The sequence below is a fragment of the Orbicella franksi genome, chromosome 4, assembly GCF_964199315.1.
Source record: "Orbicella franksi chromosome 4, jaOrbFran1.1, whole genome shotgun sequence".
Classification (NCBI taxonomy): domain Eukaryota; kingdom Metazoa; phylum Cnidaria; class Anthozoa; order Scleractinia; family Merulinidae; genus Orbicella; species Orbicella franksi.
Genome location: NC_138148.1, coordinates 27,581,263 through 27,584,499, shown reverse-complemented (window position 1 = coordinate 27,584,499; position 3,237 = coordinate 27,581,263). Strand labels below are relative to the sequence as shown.

The 3,237-nt window shown below is 37.2% G+C and overlaps 1 protein-coding gene across 1 annotated transcript; it reads left to right on the top strand.

Moving 5' to 3' along the window:
* The first annotated feature begins 1,114 nt into the window (after nt 1–1,114).
* LOC145484524 (alpha-crystallin B chain-like) lies at nt 1,115–2,247 on the top strand. The gene is made up of 2 exons (XM_081463125.1): nt 1,115–1,155; nt 1,545–2,247. The coding sequence occupies exons 1-2, from the start codon at nt 1,115–1,117 to the stop codon at nt 2,245–2,247; spliced, it is 744 nt and encodes a 247-aa protein (XP_081319251.1).
* The last annotated feature ends 990 nt before the right edge of the window (nt 2,248–3,237 follow it).

The window sequence follows — 3,237 nt, the reverse complement described above, 5'->3', positions numbered from 1 at the left end:
AGCTAACCGTTCTGTCGGAATATGGGAGAAAGAAATGATAATAACAGAATAATAGAATTAACAGAAATGATAATTGCATATTCAAATCGAAACATTACACAATGTACATGATGATTGCATATTTAAATTCAACCTTTACATAACAGAAATGATCGCTGTGCATATTTAAATTAAACCATGGCATGATTATAATGATGATTGTATGATTAATTGAACAAATTAAAACTAAGCCACGTAAGATCATTCGTCAAACAGAAACACTCCAACAAATATTAATAATTAGAAGGGGCTCCTGTAATCGGACCAGAAGCCCAGGCAATAAGGGAAGAGTTGACTCCCAGGCTTAGTATGAGAGATGGAGATTTCAGATTATGGGCTCCTGCAATCAAATATTACCTCTTTACAATGAACAAGAACCAAACACCTACTAAAGTAGCACAGTGAAGTAAATCTCATACTTTCAGCACACGAGTTTTTTCGACTCATAAAAAATCTAAACTATATCTGCTTGATTTGCTGAAAAACCCAGGGTGAATTAGGACAACATCAACCAATCAAAACTAGCATGATCCCTTTTTTACGAGAAGTCCAAAAATTGTCACATGCAGCAACACCAAATGAGTAGATGTCTTGTTGCTTAGCTTCTTCAAAACCAGTTCTTACAAGAAATCTAAAAATCTTATGAAAACTATCACGGGTTTTTTTTCACTAATCGAGATTGTCATCCGTTTGTTAGTTTCATCTAAATTCCACGTGTCTGAGCATGCAGCCGGAAACCCTTATCATGCCAACAAAGGTTAGTTTTCACGGCAAGCTATCCAGTTATTTATTGTTTAATTCTTTCTCTTATTTTAGAAATTACCCGCGTCAACACAAAAATGAAAATGAAATAGTTTTTGCCACTCTCACTGAGTCATGGTCAACATGTTTTCTGTCACACTGACGAGGCATTAACTTAGTGTATAATGTTACTAATTTCGATCGTTTTAGAAGGGAATCGTCGGGTATATAAGGACGTTTTCAGCTTACCAATCATCAATTTATAAAGTTTCCGAGGAAGTTACAAGCAAGATAAGAGAAGAGACAAATATCAATAGAAGAAGTACAAGACAGCATGCCTCTCGTTAACCGATTTCCAACCTACGATCCATTCAGGTAAATTTCAAATCATTTTCTGAGGCTCGGTAGTATGCACTTTGTAAAACGTTTCGATCGAAACGGCTCGGGAGGATTTTTAGCACGGATCTTTTACGCCTGTCTAGGCTGAAGAATTGGATTGTTGTTACAATTGAAGACATTTTACAACAAGCTTAGGGCTCTGCTGGACAGCGTACAAATACAATTACTCAACAAATAACATGTTTAATATCCAAATTCAGAATTTTAGCCAGATTTACAGTGAACAAGATATGTACATACATTATAAGAAAGGTTCCACTTTATAAACTTTAAAGGGACCTAGATGCGTTCAGAAAATGTTATGTGTGAGGAAAATATACTGCTCTGTCTTTAGCGTTCAAATAATTCCATTTTTCCTATTGCAGTTACTACAACCGAGCTCCTAGAGGCTATGGCGTTTTCTTTGATTTATGGAGAGAAACTGTTCTAGCTGGTGCTTACGAACAGCAACAAACAAACTACCAACGAGCCATGGAAAGGCCTGACCACGGAACAGTAAAGATCGCTTGTGGGTTGATTGGGCATTACCAACCTGAAGAAATCTCGCTTGAGGTAGATAGCGAAAAGATCATCGTACATGGCCAGCATCAATGCGCACAGGAAGATGGATTCGATAAGAGCGAGTTCACGAGAGTCTTCAAACTTCCTCCAGGTGTTGACCCGACAACTGTCACGTCACGAATTAACCTAGATAACGGTGTTCTCGTCATCGAGGGAATAAAACAAGAGGAAGACAAAGCAAACGACGATGAATTTGAGGCCAAGTTGGATTTTAAGGGTTTCAAACCAGAAGAGATCAAGCTCCATCTCCGTGGAAATATGCTGACCGTCACTGGAATACAGGAATCTGAACGTCATCAGTCACGTAAAACGTACAGTCGTTGTATTGTGCTGCCCGATGACGTAGATCCCAGATCGGTGACGTCACGCTTATCAAAAGAAGGCCTGCTCACGATAAAAGCATCCCGTGATCCAGCCATGTTGTCCCGCAAGAGCTCCGATGACATCACCATCACCAGGGAAACAAAGCAGGAGGAAAAACAGAGGACGACCAGTGCTGATGCCTGAGAAATTGCAATTTAGTTATAGACAGTGCTAAAAGAGCCAATAGCTTAATTTTAAACTTTCATGAAATATGCAATTATATATTTTTCTACTTTTTTTTATCAAAAGTGGTGAATTTCGTCTCATGTAAAGTTAAGTTTTGTTGCCGATCTACCGGCCACATTATGGTCCGTAAGATTTCGTAAGATTTCGGTTCTTTCTTGTTGAAAATGAAACCGTATTTCTTTGCTTTATTTAGAAAATACTATTTTCAGACCTTTATGTGGCAAATGCATGGTCTAGGATACTTGTTATTAAGTTTGTAGAGTTGTGATAATTTATTTTCGATATTTTGTGTCCTTCAGTATTTATAGACAAGTAAAATCAAACGATATAATCTCCCAACGTTTCGGCGACCTCATGACGCCATTATCAAGGGTACAAATGAGAATTAAATTAACAAATGCCACCTCCGCTATGTAAATTAGTTATAACTCTTGAACTCGCATTTGTTAATTTAATTCTCATTTGTACCCTTGATAATGGCGTCATGAGGTCGCCAAAACGTCGGGAGATTTTATCTTTTGTTTTTACTTGTCTATGTATTACTAAATCATCCTTCAGTATTGGTGTAATTACGAGCGAGGTGGATTAATGAAATAAACATTTGAAATTATTATATGTCGCTTTCTGGTCTATCTTGCAAAGTTTTCAGTCTTGCACAAACTTGTAACTTGCCACGATGTAATTCAAACAGCACAATTGAATTAAAAAGTTAAAACGTAGTTCAAATACAAGGTTTTTTTGCTAATGATGTGAACAGAACGTGGTTTTAATACAATTTTTTTGTTCTTTCTTTTATTCCAAACGAGGTAAACAGCATCGACTGACTAACACTATTCACTTAACTCTGAAGATGTCTTCCGCTTAATTAGGTTGTCGAAACGTCAGTTACCAACAACAGTTCTTTTCATAACTACCCTAACCCGGACGATCACACTACACTAACTACTG